At 50.2% G+C, this 19109-nt stretch overlaps 1 protein-coding gene across 1 annotated transcript in view; it reads right to left on the minus strand.

Annotated features, from left to right (window-relative positions):
- ano3 (anoctamin 3) overlaps positions 1 to 19109 on the minus strand; it is a 661351-nt gene that overhangs the window by 182633 nt on the left and 459609 nt on the right. The window contains exon 14 of the mRNA XM_072466663.1: positions 13465 to 13561. Coding sequence (XP_072322764.1) covers positions 13465 to 13561 — 97 coding nt within the window. The remainder of the gene's footprint in view (positions 1 to 13464; positions 13562 to 19109) is intronic.

The raw sequence follows: 19109 nt of genomic DNA on the forward strand, positions 1-19109 counted from the left end.
AAGAACCCTCCGTGAGCACGATGGGCATGATCTGCTGGCCACCTCGTGCCCGCCCAGGAGCGCAACGTGGCTGGTAGATGCCACGTAAGGCCTCCCACGGGCTTACCGGCAGCCACTATGCCTCACGGAATCTACCCAAATCAGACGAGGCAGCGCAACCAAAATCCCGTACTCTAATGAGTGGGACCAAGCCGTGTACACTTAAGTAGGTTTTAAACCTACTAAGGCCTACTCACCTGGGATTTACCGGCCTCCCACCATCTAACAGACTTCCCAAGGGAGACCCTAGCTGGGCACCGTTCAGTACTGGTCCACACAAATGTGGACCAGGATGTGGACCAGGTGGAACGGCATCCAAGGGGGTTTCCCAGGCCATCAGGGGCTACTGCTTGGCCAGGGATGGTGCAGAGTGTCCCCATGACCTCCCCTTGGAATGCGGGCACCTTGGCACTGCCCAGCTGGCATCTTGGCACTGCTACCCTGGCGGTGCCAAGGTGACACTGCAAAGCCTTATTAGTCATTCCAAAGACTCTGGGCTGGATTCTCCCAAAATGGGACTATGTCCCCACGCCAGCGTAAAAACACAGGCGTTTCACTCCCGCGTTTCCTCAAAGAAAGATAAGCTAATTCACTCACCTGCAGCGGGCGAGCAGGGACCCAGAGTGATTCACGCAGGATTAGCTGCGGACACGGGCCCCCGCACCTCCGGTTTCGAGGTCTGGAGTCCGCGCGTGCGAACGGCGGCGGCCTCCAGCGGCCGAGTCGAGCACCATGGCGGACTCGGACCACGTAGGCCCCCGACCGACCGCGCGGCCAAAGTTCTGTCCAGCACGATCTGTCCCCCGGCGACTCTTATGCCTCCCCCCCCCTGTGCCCGATGCCCCCGCCCCCCCATCAGGGTGGCCCCAAACTGAGTCCGCAGCCGCCACCCGAGGTTCCCGAACGGCAATAGGTGGTTAGAACTACGCTGTTGGGAACTTGGCCGGATGGGAGCGGAGGATTGCTGCGCGGGCCTCTGGCCACGGGCGCCCCAGCCACGCAGAGTTCTCCGCGAACCCGCCGATTCTTGGGTCCCGGAGAATCGCCGGACCGGCACCGGGCCTGATTTCGGCGTGAAAGTTGATTCTCCGCCCCCGCGCCAAACGGGATTTCGGCGTGGGGCTGCAAAGAATCCAGCCCCTGGCTGCTAAACTCCGTGCATTCCACAACAGAGCTCAAGTAAACCCAAAACGCAAAGATCCGGCCACTGTGGGTAGCATCACGTTTTGGCAAATCTGTATGTTAGAGCGAGACTATCTCCTTCTCCTTGGAGACCTCGGGCAACCGCTCCGTTCAGAACTAGTCTCCACAAATGGGGACCAGACAGAACAACACTTGTGGGGGTCTCCCAGGGGATCGGAGGCTCCTGGGTACATGGAGCAGGGTGGTACCTTGGCATTTTTGGTGCAACCTGGGATATCCTGGCAGCGCCACCTGGGTGCCAACCTGGCTCTGTCAATGTGCCAAGCAGGCGATTGGGCTGGGGGTGCCCTGCATGGGTTTTTGGATGGGTGCTGAGGGGTGGGGGGGGGGGGGGGGGCACTACATAACAGGACCCACCCATTAGTGCATTGGGTCTTTGGGGGAGGGGGGGGGGGGTCGGGGGTCGTGACAGGGGCTCCAAAGATCAGGATGCCACTTTTAAATGCCCTCTCGTTACACTGAGGAGTTCCGGCGAGCGGAGCTCCTCAGTGTAGAAACCGGGGCTATAAGTGCAGCCTAGATTGTGCATTCCCCGCTGAGGCTCCCTATCTAACATGAGTGCCGTTTAATGGCGTTGTGTTCCTTGGCGCTGTGAACGGCAGGAGACCTGCGTCTAAGCGCCTCGCTATGGGACTATGTTCCCATTTAGTTAAATCTAAGTGTGGGCTTCACCGGATCAAATAGGTGACTCAGCGTGGTTAGATAGCAATGGGGAACCCGATGACAGAGCTGACAGGAAAATCCCAGCAAAACGCGCCACAAATAACACTCAGTAAATTTTCCATTCGGTCGCCCCCTATGTGGTCCCATTATCACCGCCCCCAGTTTCAGTGTGAGTGACGTATCAGAGAACTCGCATGTTTGCTGGGACTTGAACCTGGTACGGCTACTGATCCAGTAAACTGATAGAATGCCAAAAAGGCCTGGCCTGTTCTCGCCGACAGCACATTCGCTCCCGCGGGTTTCCTGGTGGGGCGTAGGGAGGCTTCAATGGCAAATCCCATTGCCAAGTGGTGGGAGTACTGAATCGCGCTGCCAGGGAATGGTGTGCCCCCGAGAAACACGGGGCTGGCCGCCCGGAGAATCCCGCCCCTTGGCAATTGGTGGAATTTCTCATTGGTCGTTGGGCAATATCTTCAGCAGAAACCATTCTATCATCTAACAAATGGAATTAAGGTACAGAAGGTACCTTAGTGCCTTAAGGTATAGCTGTCATGTTGCCAAACACATATTCCAAGAGGGTACATCCGACTTTAAATCCGAAGAGTTGGCTCAAGGCTGCAGTGCTTTTACGAGCGCACGTTTTTGTAAACTGTAACACCATCCAAACTTCCTTCGGGCTAGGTTTCCCCATCTAGAAGCGAGGCAGGATAGAGGTGGGACAGAAAAGAAACGTGACGTGTCCTGACCTCCCACCTCTGTCCCTGACAAATGGTTTTCCCAAGGACGGACTGGGGGCAGGATTGGTATGGGGGAGGAGAAGCGGGGAGAGAGGGGGGAGTGGGAAGATAGGTGAAGTCGGCCCGTCTCATTAATTGGGTGGCTAGCCCACCACCTTCCACTTACCCCCCGAGCAGACCCTGTAATACACTCGGTGGACAGGCGCCAAAGCCTGCCTACCATACTTAAATAAATAAATGCATATTAATTACACTTGCTAGCAAGCCATTGCCCAGGTTTTTTTTTTAATTCATAAATTTAGTGTACCCAATTCATTTTTTCCAATTAAGGGGCAATTTAGCGTGGCCAATCCACCTAGCCTGCACATCTTTGGGTTGTGTGGGTGAAACCCACGCAAACACAGGGAGAATGTGCAAACTCTACGCGGACAGTGACCCAGAGCCAGGATCAAACTTGGACCTCAGCGCCGCGAGGAAGCAATGATAACCCAATGCGCCACTGTGCTGCCCCCTATTGTCCAGGGCTATACACTGCCCTTGCCATAAAAGAATTGGCGAGGGCAGCAGTAGGCAGGTCGATTTTTCTGTGGCCTGGATGGAAAAAGGCAGGAATGAAAGGGGACTGTTAAGTTTGGGTACATGGCCGGTTGGAATAAGTGCACTGGAGGACATTTAGGCAGCACGGTAGCATTGTGGATAGCACAATTGCTTCACAGCTCCCGGGTCCCAGATTCGATTCCGGCTTGGGTCACTGTCTGTGCGGAGTCTGCACATCCTCCCCGTGTGTGCGTGGGTTTCCTCCGGGCTCCGGTTTCCTCCCACAGTCCAAAGATGTACAGGTTAGGTGGATTGGCCATGATAAATTGCCCTTAGTGTCCAAAATTGCCCTGATTGTTGGGTGGGGTTACTGGGTTATGGGGATAGGGTGGAGGTGTTGACCTTGGGAAGGGTGCTCTTTCCAAGAGTCGGTGCAGACTCGATGGGCCGAATGGCCTCCTTCTGCACTGTAAATTCTATGAAATTCTATGATCTATGACTAATTAAATGTTATTTTTTTAAATAACGTGGGTTAGATAACCATAAGAAAATTATTAAAAACTACTAACTATTATAATTTATCTAAGAGCTACTGCAAATGTGACTATCCAGTACGACGACTTTCTTCAGATTCCCTGATGTAACAGTGTCACGTGGTTGTTCTCTCCTGCCACCTGCTGGTTGGAGTTCGTATACAGTACTATTTACATGATTGCTTATGCATATCAACGCCGGGACCACGTCACTCGAGGGGTGGCCAGTGTGCATTGGGGCCACCCCTCCAAGGTATCATCCTCTCTTCCTTCCACGATGCCTCGTTAATTGGCCTGTAAGACGCAATTAGGGAGCTCATAAAAAGCTCGCACTGTGGCCTCCTGTATCTTCATGGGGATGGACAGCTGCTGGCAGCTCTGTGAAGCTGACTAACCCCAGACTGACGGCAACAGGGGTAGTAATGCTGATGAAGTTCGATTTACTGCAAAGGAGTGGAAGTTTGGACTCGAGAAAGAATTGAGCACTAATAACGTGTTCGTAATCAGCTTTCCCAACTTTTTGCAATGGCCACTTTAAAGATCCTTTCATGTTGTTGACCACCTTCTTTGTCGATCACTCGCTAACGACTGTGGCAGCCAGAGCAATAGGCGGGATTTACCAACCTGCCGCGTGTTTTCGGTTGCGGAGGCGGTACGTCATCAAAATCTACCCGCCCTGCCATTGAAATGAAATGAATGAAATGAAAATCGCTTATTGTCACAAGAAGGCTTCAAATGAAGTTACTGTGAAAAGCCCCTAGTTGCCACATTCCGGTGCCTGTTCGAGAGGCTGTTACGGGAATTGAACCGTGCTGCTGGCCTGCTTTGGTCTGCTTTCAAAGCCAGCGATTTAGCCCTGTGCTAAACAGCCCCATTGTCAACGGGATTTCCCAGTGACTGCGCCTCACATCGCCGGGGAACCCGTGCGCTGGCATGGGACCGGAATGTCCCTCTGCCGTGAACAGCCGGTAAATCCCGCCCAATGGCTAGTGGTTCTGGTCACAATGTGGTGTCCAGCCTTCATTCCTGACCCCCTCCCCAGCCACTAAATGGCGGCAGGCCCACCCGCGGGGGTCATTAAGACCTGAACTCCATGAAAATTGCTGGCGTCAGGGCTGGGCTCGGAAACCGGGACCGAACACACCTCCTCGTTCTCACCTCCAATGGGAAAATCTGGCCCGATAGGATGCAATTTCAACATGGGCCTAATTCAGAAGAAGAAACACAGTCTAGGATCTTTCAGTAACCTTACACATTCGTCAAAACCACATTCACTGGCAATAAATGGTGTTAATGTGGTTTTTACTTTAAATGGAGTAGAACAAAGAACAAAGAACATTACAGCACAGGAGCAGGCCCTTCGGCCCTCCCAGCCTGCGCCAATCCAGATCCTTTATCTAAACCTGTCTTCTATTTTCCAAGGATCTACTTCCCTCTGTTCCGCACCCGTTCATATATCTGTCTGGATGCATCTTGGATGATGCTATCATGCCCGCCTCTCCCACCTCCGCTGGCAAAGCATTCCAGGCACCCACCACCCTCTGCGTAAAAACCTTTCCACGCACACCTCCCTTAAACTTTCCCCCTCTCACCTTGAAATCGTGACCCCTTGTAATTGACACTCCCACTCTTGGAAAAAGCTTGTTGCTATCCACCCTGTCCATACCTCTCATAATTTTGCAGACCTCAATCAGGTCCCCCCTCAAACTCCGTCTTTCCAATGAAAACAATCCTAATCTACTCAACCTTTCTTCATTGCTCGCACCCTCCATACCAGGCAACATCCTGGTGAACCTCCTCTGCACCCTCTCTAAAGCATCCACATCCTTCGGGTAATGTGGCGCCCAGAAGCTACATATAGAATTAGCAAATGGCAGACAGGATCCCAATGCTTTGAAATAATATAAAGCTGAGTATCTGGCATTAGACAACAATACATCCAAGTTCAATCAATTGCCCAAAATGGATTTTATTTTTATTTTGTTTCAAATGAAGTTCCAGCCATCATGTCCATGTTTTTGTTGCGCACAAGTTGTAGAGTTGCATTGTAATGTAATCTTCGTTCAACGATAAGAATGTATAAACTTTGATAAACTTCAGTCAACCATGGCATGAAGAACTGTTGGTTATATGATGGGCGGGACGTTACAGCCGCCGCCAAGCATGATTTTGTGGGTGGGAGGGGGTGGAATATGTCAGGTGATTAGCCCACCACCCTCCCCTTTACTTGAGCGGACCCCCATAATACGCTGGGTGGGCATGTACAGAAACTAGCAGCCCGCACACCTTGTATAAATAATTAAAGGTCAATTAGGCTCATTAGCAAGTCTATTGAATACGATCAGACACTGCCCATGCCATAATAAGGTTGGCGTGTGCAGGTGGGCTGGGAGTGGTGTAATTGATAATATGGAAAAATGTGTCATTTGCAACATGGAAGTCTGGCAATATCTGGTCTGAGAGAAACATGATAGGATACAGGGAAAGATCCCACAATGGGTTAACAGCAGCTGCCAGGGAAGGATTGTAAAATGCAGATAGCCTTGGTCAAGCAGGCTTAGTAAACAAGACAAACAGGATTTTGAATGAAGCCAAAAACAATGGCTCACACCTTCATTGAAAGTAACTAATTTAGTAAGGATCTGGAAAAGAATGGATGAGGTTCTAAGTGTGAAAATTTGCTAATACCAGGTTTATCAGTCTACGAGAAACATAATTCAAAGCCAAAATCAAAGTCAAAATTGAGCTGAGGACACAATTGGAAAATAAAACTATAGAAATGACAGGAATTAAAAGTAACACCTCTTGAAACCAAAGCATTTTGAACACCACAAAGGACACAAAGTAATCAGATCTATGAGATGAAGTCATGGCAAAATGTATATTTAGTTGGATTAAAAGGTTTAGATCAAAGTTCCTTTTTACAATCAAAGAAAATATGAGTTACTTTACAATAACATCAAAAAACGTAATTGTTAGAAAGCAAATATAAACCTCGAAACCAGGGCAGGAACTATCAGATTCAGATCCAGAAGCAGAACTCAGGGAGAGAGAGAGAAGCAGAGAAGGAACAAGCAGCTAGTCACAGTCAGCTCGGCCATAGGAAATGGACAGGGCAGAGCAGCCGAGCTAAAATAGCTGATACATCTAAAGAAGACCAGACTTTAAAGAAGATTGATTGTCAAGTTGGGCCTGAAGGTCCCTTCAACCAACCAGAAGGATCCAGAAGCAAGATCTTATTACTTTTCTGTAAAGACAGTGATTGCATCTTTTAAAAAGAGAAAAAATATATAATAATAAAATAACTTAAAAGTTTTAACCTGAAATAGTGGTTATTCCAAAGTCTACTTTACTTAGTTAGAAATGCGGGACCCAGGATCGATGCTACTAAGTGGTAAGTAGATGAAATCTTCGGTGAAGGTATGGGTTATACCGGGGGATAACTTGAAAATATAGTTTGACCTGAATAGCACCCACCGAAGCTTGCATCGGAGTCGGGGAGTGAGAATCCCTGATCACCATTTAGAATGTCGGCCCTTTTTGGTATAGGGGGACTTCTAAGAATAGTGGTGAGTTTTCAAAAACAGTGACCAGGATGAATAGAGGCAGGGAGTAAAGGGGCCATCTCATTTGAGGGGTGCCTTGTGTGCATCGGGGACACCCCTCTAACATATCAACCCCGAACCTCCTTTCACACTGCCTGCCTTCAGAAACTCAGCCCCCACCCCTCCCTCTCCTGTGCCCAGTCTCCCGGATCCTTCCCCACCCTGAAGGCCCCGGGCCTACCCTTTCTCAGGCAGCCATCGTTTTCCTTTGTGCTCCTTCCTGCAGTTCCAGCAGCGCCCACTACTGAGCTCTGGCGCTGACCAGACTGTGAGAGCCACCAACCAATCTGATTGGCCAGCAGCCCTCGCGGGTGGGACTGCCTCCCACAGAGAGGCAAAAGTCTCGCCATCACCTAGCTTCGTCCACTCCCCCGGCAGGTCATAGTTTCTTTGTAGCATGTCCACTGCGGTGATGTAAGGTAGGATCTGTACTACAGGTTCACCGGTAGTCCCTGCCTGCTGGCTCCGCCCAGTAGGTGGAGTATAAATATGCGTGTCCTCCATTCAGCAGCCATTTTGCCAGCTGCTGTGGTTGGCCACTCACCTTAGAGCAATAAAGCCTCCGTTGTATCCAACTCTAGTCTTTGTTCAATTGATCGTGCATCAATTTGTTGCTCTAAGAATTTCTAAAAGATGGACCTCCGTCCCGAGCCAGATTGCCTGCAGCTGTATCCGCAATCAAGCAACGCCAAAAAGGACTTTAATCACTGGCTAGCTTGCTTCGAGGCGTATATCAACTCAGCGACCACCCCTGTTCCGGAGGCTCAGAAGATACAGATCCTGTATTCAAGGTTGAGCTCCAACGTGTTTCCGCTGATCCAGGACGGCCCAAACTACGCCGTACGCCATGGCACTTCTCAACGAAAACTACGCACAGAAAACGAACACGCTCTTCGCCAGGCACACACTCGCCACTCGCTCTCAACTCCCTGGTGAGTGCACAGAAGACTTCTGGGTGGGCCCTAATCCCACTCGTCCGGGACAGTGACTGTCAGGCCGTTACGGCCACTGAACATTCGAACCTCCTTATGCGGGCCGCGTTCGTTACGGGGATTGGTTCGGACCTCATACGCCAAAGACTGTTAGACGGGGCCACGCTCGACCTAGCTGAAACAAAGAAGCTAGCGCTCTCTATGACGGTCGCCTCGCGCAGCATTCAGGCCTACCCCCCCCAGTCGCATGTACCACCCCTCCTACCTCTTGTGGATCCCACAGACGGCTGCCCCAGCGGGGGCCTTACCCAGCAAGTACGCCTGCGCCACGTGCCAGCCCGCGCACCCCTGGGGTCCCCGATGCTACTTCTGCGGCCAGCAGAAACACCCTCGCCAACGCTGTCCGACCCGCGCGGCCGTTTGCAAGGCTTGCGGCAAAAAGGGGCATTTCGCCGCGCAGTCGCTGCTATCACCCCAACCACCCTAGTCTACACACAATGGGCGTCACCATCTTCATCTCCCCAGACCACTCGCGACCAGTGGGCACTGCCATCTTCTCCCCCTCAGTCCATGTGCGGCCCATGGGCGCCGCCATCTTGTCCAACCGCCGGAACGTGCGGCCCATGGGCGCCGCCATGTTGTCCCCCCCGCAGGATCTTCAGGTGCTGCCATCTTGTCTCCCCCACGGGGCATGGACTCTGACAGCATTCCAGGACCGGGGCCCCCCAAGCTCCCCATCATCTGACGCCAGCGACGACCGACCACGACTCGCCTCAGTGACGATCGAACAGTCTCGTCCGCACAACCTGGCCACTGCATCGACCAGCGTGAAAATCAACGGCCACATGACCTCTTGCCTGCTGGACTCTGGGAGCACCGAAAGCTTCATACACCCGAGTACGGTAAGGCGCTGCTCCCTCGCGGTACACCCCGCCAACCAAAGGATCTCCTTGGCCTCCGGATCTCATTCTGTGGCGATCCGGGGGTACTGTACGGTCACACACACGGTCCAGGGCGTAGAATTCAGCGGCTTACGCCTCTACGTCCACCCTAACCTCTGCGCTGCTCTACTACTAGGCCTGGACTTCCAGAGCAACCTCCAGAGCCTAACCCTCCAATTCGGCGGACCCCTACCATGCCTCACTGTGTGCGGCCTCACGACTCCAAAGTTCGATCCGCCTTCTCTCTTCGCAAATCTAAGCCCGGATTGCAAACCCGTCGCCACCAGGAGCAGACGGTACAGCACCCAGGACAGGACCTTCATCAGGTCCGAGGTCCAGCGGCTGCTTCGGGAAGACATCATCGAGGCCAGCAACAGCCCCTGGAGAGCCCAAGTGGTAGTCGTTAAAACTGGGGAGAAACACAGAATAGTCATGGACTACAGCCAGACCATCAATCGGTACACGCAGCTCGACGTGTACCCCCTCCCACGCATATCTGATATGGTCAATCAGATTGCACAGTACCGGGTCGTCTCAACGGTAGACCTGAAATCCGCCTACCACCAGCTCCCCATTCGTAAATCGGACCGTCCATACACTGCTTTCGAGGCGGACGGTCGTCTCTATCACTTCCTCAGGGTTCCCTTCGGCGTCACTAACGGGGTCCCGGTCTTCCAAAGGGAGATGGAACAAATGGTCGACCAGTACGGTTTTGCGGGACACCTTCCTGTACCTAGACAATGTCACCATCTGCGGCCATGACCAGCAGGACCATGATGCCAACCGTGCCAAATTTATCCACACCGCCACTCTCCTCAACCTCATCTACATCAAGGAGAAGTGCGTGTTTAGCACGACCCGCTTCGCCATACTCGGCTATGTGGTCCAGAACGGAGTTCTAGGGCCCAATCCCGACCGCATGCCCCCCTCATGGAGCTTCCCCTCCCCCACTGCCCCTAGGCTCTCAAACGCTGCCTGCGGTTCTTCTCGTACTACACCCAGTGGGTCCCAAACTATGCGGACAAGGCCCGCCCACTCATTCAGTCCACACACTTTCCCCTGGCGGCCGAGGCACAACAGGCCTTCGCCCGTATCAGAGCCGATACCGGCAAGGCCGGGATGCACGCAGTAGATGAGACACTGCCCTTTCAAGTAGAGAGCGACGCATCGGACGTCACCCCAGCCGCCATCCTCAATCAGGCAGGCAGACCCCTGACATTCTTCTCCCGCATACTTCATGCCTCAGAAATTCGGCACTCATCCGCCAAAAAAGAGGCCCAAGCTATCGTTGAGGCTGTGCGACATTGGAGGCATTACCTGGCCGGCAGGAGATTCACCCACCTCACTGACCAACGGTCGGTAGCCTTCATGTTCAACAACACACAGCGGGGCAAGATCAAAAACAATAAAAGCTTGCGGTGGAGGATCGAGCTCTCCACCGATAATTACGAGATTTTGTATCACCCCGGCAAACTCAACGAGTCCCCAGACGCCCTATCCCGAGGTACATGTGCCAGCGCACAAGTAGACCAACTCCGGGCCCTGCACGACAGCCTTTGTCACCCGGGAGTCACATGGTTGTACCATTTTGTCAAGGCTCGCAATCTTCCCTAGTCCGTCGAGGAAGTACGAACAATCACCAGGGACTGCCAGGTCTGTGCACAGTGCAAGCCGCACTTCTACCGGTATGACCGTGCGTGCCTGGTGAAGGCCTCCCGCCCCTTTGAACGCCTCAGCGTGGATTTCAAAGGGCCCCTCCCCTCCACCGGCCGAAACACGTAGATTCTCAGTGTGGTCGTTGAGTACTCCAGATTTCCCTTCGCCATCCCATGCCCCGATATGACGTCTGCCACCATCATCAAAGCCCTAAACACTATCTTCGCTCTGTTCGGTTTCCCCGCCTACATCCACAGTGACAGGGGATCCTCATTCATGAGCGATGAGCTGCATCAGTTCCTGCTCAGCAGGAGTATCGCTTCCAGCAGGACGACCAGCTATAACCCCCGTGGAAACGGGCAGGTAGAGAGGGAGAACGGGACGGTATGGAGGGCCGTCCAACTGGCCCTACGGTCCAGGAACCTCCCAGCCTCTCGCTGGCAGGAGGTCCTTCCTGATGCATTCCACTCCATTCGGTCACTGCTGTGCACCGCCACTGACAACACACCCCATGAACGTATTTTTGCCTTCCCCAGGAAGTCCACATCCGGGGTGTTGCTCCCGACTTGGCTCGCAGCTCCAGGACCCGTCCTGCTCCGTAGGCACGTCCGATTCCACAAGGCGGACCCGTTGGTGGAGAGGGTTCAATTGCTCCATGCAAACCCCCAGTATGCCTACGTGGCATACCCCGACGGCCGCCAGGATACTGTCTCCCTCAGGGACCTGGCACCAGCAGGTTCCACATACAACACACACCCCCAGCCCGGTACCACCCTCCCCTCCCCCGGCGCTCCCAGCATTAACCCCACCAGGACCATCTGTCCTTCCCCTGTCCACGCCCGAGGATGAAGAGGATTTCGGCACACTCCCCAAGTCACCGAACATCGGGCCAGCATCGGCATCGTTGCCACCACTACGTCGCTCCCAGCGGAACATCAAGGCACGGGACCGGTTAAACCTCTAACTGGTCCGCCGGACTGAAAAATACATTTTTTTTTCTGCTCAAATACTGTAAATATAGATTCATTGCTGTATACAGTTCTCCACCACCCCTGCCAGACTCAATTTTAACAGGGGGTGAATGTGGTAAACCACTGTTACACCTTTATTAGGTGATGTAAGGTAGGACCTGTACTACAAGTTCGCCGGTAGTCCCTGCCTGCTGGCTCCGCCCAGTAGGCGGAGTATAAATATGCATGTCCTCCATTCAGCAGCCATTTCACCAGCTGCTGTGGGAGGCCACGCATCTTAGAGCAATAAAGCCTCAGTTGTATCCAACTCCAGTCTTTGTTCAATTGATCGTGAATCAAGGGGCAGATACGAAAGTGGACTTGAGACCACAATCAGGTCAGACATAATCTTATCAAGTGATGTTGCAGGTTCTAAAGATGGAATTATCTGGTTCTTCTTCGAAAAGTATGTCCCCAATCACCAATGATCATTCATCACAACATTATAAGCATATTCTGTTCATCGAATACTATCCTTAACTTTTTTAGTAAGTCACAGATGGATCTTTTTTGCTGAGTTTTATGTTATTTAAGGGTGTGTATTTTTTTTTGATCATGTCGAATTGGCTCTTTAACTGTTTCCCAATGTTTAATTATCATCGTATCTTTGAGTCTATTTACACAGACAAGGTTAGCCTTCAGAAGCATGGCGCCAAGCACTGAGGGGTAATGACTGCTAGGGAAGGTGTAACAGGATGCATTCTGTATATAAAAGAAGGCAGAGGGGTGAGCTAATAGAGGTCTTTGGAGTTAGCAAGGGTTTTGACGGGGTGCACATGGAGAAGACGCTTTCAGTTGTGTGAAGCATAAACTTCAGCAAGATCAGTTCAGACGAATGTCCAGTTTTTGTGCTTTGTGTTCTGTATAATTCTACGTAACTGTCTATAATTGGATCTTTGAATGAAGGTGCAAAACAACTGTTCCGGGGAATTTGGGTTATGTTCTCCTGTTCCCGTTCAATCAGAGATGGCGTCTGTTCTGGATGCAACTTAGACCGGAATTTAAAAATGGCTGCCGTATGACCACTAGGATAAATTATTTTACAAAATTGCTGTTTAGACATTCTGAATTCTCCCTCAGTGTACCCGAACAGATGTCGGAGTGTGGCGACTAGGGGATTTTCACAGTGACGTCATTGCAGTGTTAATAAGTGGATAGCACTGTGGCTTCACAGCGCCAGGGTCCCAGGTTCGATTCCCCGCTGGGTCACTGTCTGTGCGGAGTCTGCACGTTCTCCCCGTGTCTGCGTGGGTTTCCTCCGGGTGTCTTATGGTCTTACGGTAATAACAATTGAAGAATAAAGTCAAACAACATGTAGATTACAATTTCATATAGACTTTGCAATTGACAAAACATAGAAGCAGGAATCGGTCAAACAAGCCCTGGGGCATATTCTGCTATTCAATCTGGACATGGCTAATCTGGATTTTAATCCTACCTACCCATTTTGGTCCCATCACCTTTAATGTCCTTGTCTAACAAAATCTGAGCCTTTGGGAATAAATGCCATTTGAAATAGCTCCATTCTACACAAAGGAAGCGTTTTAAATATTATCTCAGAGAAATAGTTTCATAGCAAGTGGAAATTTTCAATAGAAATTAAGTTACCTTGGCGAAGACACAGCTGTCACTCAAATTCCAGTAACGGCAGTTGCGTTCACACATTGGGCACATGACAATGTCATTGGCTTCGCAGATCTCCCTGCTGGAAAATTAAAATAAAAGAAATCGTAAGGTGTCATGTTAAGATGTAGAATGTAATAGAGTCAGAAAAATGTCCTCAAGCCCCTGCAATGCCATACAACATTACATCTGCACACTTCCCATCAGGCACTTTGCAAGAGATCCATCATTTTGCAACAGGAAGGCATGCAGCAACATTTGGGTTTGTGTGGGAACTCCTGATATACGTCAACACAGAAGAACTAATATAAATATCAGATCCCAATTCAACATCTGCATGAGAGTATGTATATTAAAGCAAATCAACTTAGTGACAGGAAACAGTGGGTGCTCAAACCTCCAGCAGGATTGTCAGGAGGGTACCTCAGGGGACAGCACCAAATGCCAAAGATTTGGACAAAGGTTTACTCAGCTGAAGGACAATGAGCCGAATGTTGATCATGCCTGGCAGTTTGGGCAAAATGGAGCAAATGTGCGGCCGGACGTTAGTTGGGAGCAAGTCTGGATTTAAGATGGTTGGAGATTCGCTGGGCAAGGAAAAGCTGAAACAGGTCGGAATATCCGAAAGGTTTCAAACCAGAGCGAGTAAGAATGGGGCGAGGGGGGGGGGGGGGTCCCAATTTCAACAAGCTGAGAATTTAGGAAACAGTTAGGGTGTGTAGGGTGGCATATTGGGAACTATGAAGGGAAGTGAGAGCGGTATTCAAAGCAGTGTGGTCATAGCCATGTCACTGAACAGAACAGAACATGATCTTGTCAACAAAGGATAAGTCCCGTTAAATAGATAAAACTCTGTAAGGGTCAATATCACAGGTAAACAGGATGCAGGAGCAGAGGTCATGATGTGAACTGTCAACCACCAGCTTGGGATTCCTTAGACAAGTAGGGCCTGTGATGCAGAATGCTGTCATTGCTCCAGGCTGTGTGTCTTGTTGTATGTTGGAATTTGACATCCTGAAAGGGAAGTTGCCCAGCCCTGCATTTTTCTCTAATGCATACCTACACGGTAATGCCACTGGTCTGCACCTTCAAAACATGGAAGGCGCACAGTGGGGACGAGGCCTTTCCGGGGCTTTGCAAAACTGCACATTATGATTTATTGCCACCTGTGTTTTCAGGCCCTGTTTCTTTGCCACACCCGGATTAATTAACAGGCCTACTACTTCCATGGTTGCCTGGCAGTTTAATACAGCCCTTGACTTTGCTTATTTCTCATGAAGCAGTCAAGACATCTTTTCTCTGACTGGTAACAACTCCACCCCCCCCTCCCCATCGAATGGGCATTGCAGCGGGAATTTCCCTCGCCCCAAGAGGTCGACAGGATGAGGAAAGTTGAGCTACCGCACCAGAAGATAGCTGAATGCAGTCACGCCTACACCAACAACAACTCATGTTTATATAGTGTCTGTAAAGTAACAAGAGCTCGTAAGGTTTCATAGGAGTATGGTCAAACAAAACATGACACCAAGGCACATAAGGAGACGGTCAATAGCTTGGTCAAACATGTAGAGTTTCAACAGAGGACAGAGAGGTAGAGAAGCAGGGAGGTATGGGGTCAGCATTTCCAGAGCTGAGGCTCCAGGCGGCTGAAGGCACAGGTACCAATTGGGAAAGGTCATCAGACCAGAGTTAAAGAAGTCCCGATGTCTTGGAAAGTTGAAGGGTAGGAGGAGCTTTCAGAGAAAGGGAGTCATGGAAGGATTTGAAAACACGGATGAGAATTTTAAAATTGATGCGTTGCTTATGACTGGGAACTGGGAGGTAAAACGAAGTCTGCAGAGTTTCAAACAAACAAATAGCTCTACTAGGAGACGTTAACATGACAGGCTGCTATGTTCCACTGCTGTTTGCCTGTGGAAAGGGCTGGTGACGATCAATCTCTTAAAGAGGTCCTGCAAGGCTGCGAGTGAGGAAACACGCGAAATACCATGAATACACAACAGGAACCACTGCACATCAATGAGAAGAGACAGGTTGATGGGTAATCAGGAGTTGATGTGAGTTCGGACACAGTGTCAGATGACTTTGAGTTTACAGAGGGTAGAATATGGGAGATTGTCCCGGGGCGCATTCGAAGGATGAAGTCTGGAGTTAACAATGGCATGGATCAGGGTGTAAGCGGCAGGTGAGCTGAGGCGATATTACCAGGTTGCAAGCAGCCTGGTACAGCCTCAAACCGCTGCAGGCGGAGAGGCACAGAGTCAGAAGGCAGGGAATGGAGCTTGGCTGGGTCCGAGGATAATGGGCTGTAATTCCAGAAACAAGGCCCCGGAGCCATTTTGGCTGAGACGCAGAACCCTGCTGAAAATTCAGGCCCGTGCTGGTTGATGATGTCACCATGGAACAGCATGCAGTGAAAACCAGGAAGGATCTTTGGGAGATACCAGAGGAAATGGTGTGGCAGTGGGAAGAGAATCCATTTGCAGGTGATTCTCAGCCAAGACGTGATAGGTAAGGTTGGAACCAGGCGAATGCATTCCCACCCAACTGGCTGGCAGGGGTGGGGATGCAGTGGAGACGGATGGTGCAGCCACAACTGTGTCAAAGTTTGCAGACAGGTTGAGAAGAACAAAGAGGGATGGTTATCACTGTCAATGTCACGTATGAATTTGACAAGAGCTGTTTGGTTATGTGGCTGCAATTGGTGGGATTCAAGCATTGATTTCTGGGAAAGATGGGAACTGATTCGGGAGGAAGCAGCACATTTAAGAACTTAGGAGAGGAAAAGGAGATTGGAAAGGTGGAGGTAGCTTGCAAGAATGGGAGATTCAAGAGATTTACATACATATGAACATATGAATTGGGAGCAGAAGTAGGCCACTCGGCCCCTCGAGCTTGATCTGTCATCCAATTAGATCATGGATGATCTGATTCTAGAACAAGTGTCCTAACCTTAACCCCACATTCCTGCCTAACCCCAAAAACCTTTCACCCTCTTGTTCATCAAGAGTCTATCCATCTCTTCCTTAAAAATATTCAAGGATTCTGCTTCCATTGCCTCATGAGGAGGAGAGTTCCCGGGACTCATGAACCTCTGAGAGAATACAATTCTGCCTCACCTCTGTCTTAACCGAGCGACCCCTTATTATTGAACAGTGCCTTCAAGTTCTAAATTCCCCCATAAGAGGAAACATCCTCTCCACATCCACCCTGTCAAGATCCCTCAGCATCTTAATGGTCACCTCTTCACTCTTCTGAACTTCAGCAGACGCAATTCTAACCAGGCCAATCATTCCTCATACGACAACCCACCCATTGCTGGTATTAGTCCCTGAATGCACTTGTCTCTCACCTGAAATAAGTGATCCGATATGGTACATAAATATTCAGATGTGGTCGCAGTACTGCAACTGAAGCATAACCTCCCTACTTACGCAATCAATCCCCCTCACAGTAAACGATAATATTATATTACCTTTCCTGTACTTGCTGTACCTGCACTCCGGCCTATTGTGATTCATGCATTCAGACACCCAGAGCATTCGGAGTCTCAGACCTCTGCAATCTCACTATTTAGATAATATGCTCTTATATTCTTCCTGCCAAAATGGAGAATTTTACATTTATCCACATTGCTCTCCTATGTCTAGATCTTTTCCCACTCACTTAATCTGTCCATATTAATAATAATAATGATAATCGCTTATTGTCACAAGTAGGCATCAATGAAGTTACTGTGAAAAGCCCCTAATCGCCACATTCCAGCGCCTGTTCGGGGAGGCTGGTACGGGAATTGAACCCACGCTGCTGGCATTGTTCTGCATTACAAGCCAGCTATTTAGCCTACTGTGCTAAACCAGCCCCTTAATTTGTAGTCTCTTTCTGTCCTCTTCACAATTTACCTCCCTACCTACATTTGTGCCATCAGTAAGTTTTGCAACAGGACCTTTGGTCCCTTCATCTGACCATTCATATAAATTGTAAAAGGTTGAGGCACCAGGGTTGATCCCTGTGGCACTCGTTACATCCTGCCAACCAGAAAAATACCCATTTACGCCAACTCTCTATTTCCTGTTAGCCAGCCAATCTTCTATCCATGCCAATACGTTACCGCCAACACAACAAATTTAAAAAAAAACAAATTTGGAGTACCCAATTCATTTTTTCCAATTAAGGGGCAATTTAGCGTGGCCAGTCCACCTACCCTGCACATCTTTTGGGTTGTGGGGACGAAACCCAAGCAAACACGGGGAGAATGTGCAAACTCCACACGGACAGTGACCCAGAGCCAGGATCGAACCTGGGACCTCGGCGCCGTGAGGCTAATCACTGTGCCACCGTGCTGCCCTCTACACGACAAATTTTAAGGAGAGGGGGGACAGTCCTGAAGGAGACAGGAGTGACAACAGTATCAACTGACATATGAGCCAAAAAGGGACACAGTAACTTACACCACTCTGTGAAGTTGACCCAATCAAAGGGGATATTTGAGGAGCTGTGCTTAGGGACTACTTTCCCATTGCTTGGACATTCCAGAAGAGCTCAACGGTCTTGTCACCACGAATGCTTTACCAGAGAGGCAGTCATGGGACCTTGATGTCCAATTCCATTCTCCGATGATTGGCATCCTAAATACGGTTGGTGTAAGTCACCCTTTTCTTAAACATTTACGGAATGGCACCTTCAAACTCTCGCCCCACAGCATCCAGCTCTGACCCTAGCCTGCATGTTGCCAGCACGTGGCTTAACCTACAATGGGAGCTCACCACTGCAGAGAGACAAGAGAGAGTTGGAAGACCTACGAGATCTGTTTCCTCTGTCGGTGATGTGAAACGGGCCTGTGGCTGGATGGCTATTCAGCCGGCCCTATTGTGCATGATGAGGCGGAAGAAAATATTACAGTCTCGTCACCTTGGGAAAGCCGAGTTTGCGTTTTGAGGTAATTTCCTCGAAACTTGACCAGCAGTCATCAATCATCATTACACGTGGAATGCAAGCTTGGTGGACTTGCTGTAACAGTTTAAAATGTGATCGCTTTGCAGCTCCTTATGAAGCGATCATAAATTGGCTCATTGGAGTTGATGAAATAAAGAAGGAGCAAAGTGAAAAGCAAAGTCAGAAGGACATGGACCTCAGGTGAACTGGAACCAAAGTAATTAGAAAATAATGAATTTGACAGTGATGAATCATAACAAAGTTTATGTTATAAGGAAAATAATTTGGAAAAGCATATTGAATGCCTCCATTAATTAATCAGCAGGGGGCAAGTTAAAACTTTATAGAAAGGCAATTCAGCTATGTGTTTACAATTGCCAAAAGGGCGGCACAGTGGTTAGCACTGCTGCCTCACAGTGCCAGGGACCCAGGTTCAATTCCAGCCTTGGGTCACTGTCTGTGCGGAGTCAGCACGTTCTCCCCGTGTGTGCGTGGGTTTCCTCTGGGTGCTCCGGTTTCCTCTCACAGTCCAGCGATGTGCAGGTTAGGTGGATTGGCCATGTTAGATTGCCTCTTGGAGTCCAAAGATGTGCAGGTTATGTGGGATTACAGGGATAGGGCAGGGTGGAGGGGGCAGTGGGTATAGGTAGCGTGCTTTTTTGGAGGCTCAGTGCTAACCCGATGGGCTGAACAGC

The sequence above is a fragment of the Scyliorhinus torazame genome, chromosome 10, assembly GCF_047496885.1.
Source record: "Scyliorhinus torazame isolate Kashiwa2021f chromosome 10, sScyTor2.1, whole genome shotgun sequence".
Classification (NCBI taxonomy): Eukaryota; Metazoa; Chordata; class Chondrichthyes; order Carcharhiniformes; family Scyliorhinidae; genus Scyliorhinus; species Scyliorhinus torazame.